This window comes from Notothenia coriiceps, unplaced genomic scaffold, assembly GCF_000735185.1.
Source record: "Notothenia coriiceps isolate Sejong01 unplaced genomic scaffold, NC01 NC01_scaffold00013200, whole genome shotgun sequence".
NCBI classification, from domain to species: Eukaryota; Metazoa; Chordata; class Actinopteri; order Perciformes; family Nototheniidae; genus Notothenia; species Notothenia coriiceps.
Genome location: NW_011345901.1, coordinates 1 through 2,443, shown reverse-complemented (window position 1 = coordinate 2,443; position 2,443 = coordinate 1). Strand labels below are relative to the sequence as shown.

The window sequence follows — 2,443 nt, the reverse complement described above, 5'->3', positions numbered from 1 at the left end:
TCATCCCTGCAGCTCTAATACACAGGAATAAACGTAAATACACACGTAAAATACAAAAGGTACCAATACTAGGGATGCAGCGGATATTCGATTTTTCGAATATCCGTTACAGCCTCCATAATCGAATAATTTTTTTAAATTTGATTTTAAATAATCGATTAATATTCGCAAGGGGCTGTCCGATTTCGAATTTGATCATGGTCAGTTTCTGGCATCCCGAGTAGTAATAAAAGCAGGAATACACAGGTAAATACACAGGTAATACATGACTGCAGTATGTTGCCTTATAATGGATAATATTACCAAAGTACTATTTGTTATTATTGTTATATATGAATTAACCTGCGTCCTCCATGAAAGTTCGATGCAGTCTGAAGGTCAGCAGCGGGTTCCTTCAGGTTCCTCAAGGAAAGTCCTTCAGGAAGCCACAGAGAACATGGACGTCCTGCCACCTTCCCCAGGGGGGGGTCTTCCCCTGCAGGACCATCATCCTGAGCTCCTTCACCAGCCGCTCCCCCCCTGGGACCGTACAGGCCCCTCTGTAGAACCACACTGTTAGCATGTAGCTGTTTAGCACTGCAGGACCTCCCCCCAGGAACCCGGTACAGACCCTCTGTAGAAACCACACTGTTAGCATGTAAGACCCCCCTCTTCACCTCCTGCAGCCTCCTCCTCGTCGATCTCAGCGACACACCCCACCATCCAGGTGGGGCAACCCAGGGGGGGGCACCCGGGGAGAAGTCCTCCAAAGAGTTTCTGCAGAGGAGGATTTTACAGGATAAAGGCACTTGTTCTGTCCCCCGATCATCACTAACGCCCCTCATTACCCTTGTTTCCCCCCTCACATACTCTCATTACCTGTGTTGCCCCCCCCCCCTGAGGAGGTATGGTGGAACAGTCGGAGCTGAACCTCATTTTGCACTCTGGATGAGCAACTGCTCTGCAGGTTCTGCACTTCAACGCCATTCTGCCGAACCGGATCCTCTTCCCACAGAGAGAACAGGTCTCCGGCATGATCACCTGCAGAACCAAAGAGAACCTGAAACATCTGTAGTCCACCTGCAGAACCAAAAGAGAACCTGGACCGTCTGTAGTCTACCTGCAGAACCAAACACACCTTAACCAAACACACCTGAACCGTCTGTAGAACCTAACCAAACACACCTGCTCTGTAGTACTGATGGTTTAGTTATGGTTCTGGTTCTTACAGTTTTTGACAGGAACTCATGTTTCAGGGTTCTCTCGAGGGGTTTTTGGTACAGCGCTCTGACCGCCGCGCTCTCCTCCATCTTGGATTCAGGTTCTGGCTCCAACAGCGTTTTGTTGGCAGGTAACCAGACGGAGGTCTGATCTGAGGAGAACCACAGAACGTCAGAGAAATGATTTACTACCACAGAAGAAGAGCAGAACCACAGACCGTCAGAGACATGATTTACTACCACAGAAGAAGAGGAGAACCACAGAAAGTCCGAGGCATGATTTACTGCCACAGAAGAAGAGGAGAACCACAGAACGTCAGAGGCATGATTTACTGCCACAGAAGAAGAAGAGGAGGGAACCTCACCTCTTTCCGGGGGCACAAAAATCTCCTGTGGGTTGGTCTGCTGTGTGAGGGGGAGCTGTAGGGGGTTCCTCTGGGTTCTCTGAGTGTTCCCCAGCTCCATGTGGATATCCCCGGAGTTGGGGGTTTGAACCGAGGCCTTCACCACAGTCTCCACCTCCTGACAGAGGACACAGGAAGGAAGAGAGAACCGTGATCAATACCAGATCAACACGTGAAGAGAGAACCGTGATCAATACCAGATCAACACGTGAAAAGAGAACCGTGATCAATACCAGGTCAACACGTGAAGAGAGAACCGTGATCAATACCAGGTCAACACGTGAAGAGAGAACCATGATCAATACCAGGTCAACACGTGAAGAGAGAACCATGATCAATACCAGGTCAACACGTGAAAAGAGAACCATGATCAATACCAGGTCAACACGTAAAGAGAGAACCGTGATCAATACCAGGTCAAAAAGTGAGGAGAGAACCGTCATCAATACCAGGTCAACACGTGAAGAGAGAACCGTGATCAATACCAGGTCAACACGTGAAGAGAGAACCATGATCAATACCAGGTCAACACGTGAAGAGAGAACCGTGATCAATACCAGGTCAACACGTGAAGAGAGAACCGTGATCAATACAGGAGAGAACCGTGATCAATACCAGGTCAACACGTGAGGAGAGAACCGTGATCAATACCAGGTCAACAAGTGAGGAGAGAACCGTGATCAATACCAGGTCAACAAGTGAGGAGACCGTGATCATACCAGGTCAACAAGTGAGGAGAGGAACCGTGATCAATACCAGCGTCAACACGTGAAGAGAGAACCGTGAATCCAATACCAGGTCAACAAGTGAGGAGAGAACCTGTGATCATACCAGGTCAAC

At 48.8% G+C, this 2,443-nt stretch overlaps 1 protein-coding gene across 1 annotated transcript; it reads right to left on the bottom strand.

Moving 5' to 3' along the window:
* Positions 1–403: 403 nt before the first annotated feature.
* LOC104947847 (rac GTPase-activating protein 1-like) lies at positions 404–2,163 on the bottom strand. The gene is made up of 5 exons (XM_010773961.1): positions 1,565–2,163; positions 1,209–1,351; positions 859–1,020; positions 657–756; positions 404–519 (listed from the first exon to the last, which is right to left on the bottom strand). Exons 1-5 carry the CDS (start codon positions 1,662–1,664, stop codon positions 404–406), a joined length of 621 nt encoding a protein of 206 aa, XP_010772263.1. The 5' UTR covers positions 1,665–2,163.
* Between the last annotated feature and the right edge of the window lie 280 nt (positions 2,164–2,443).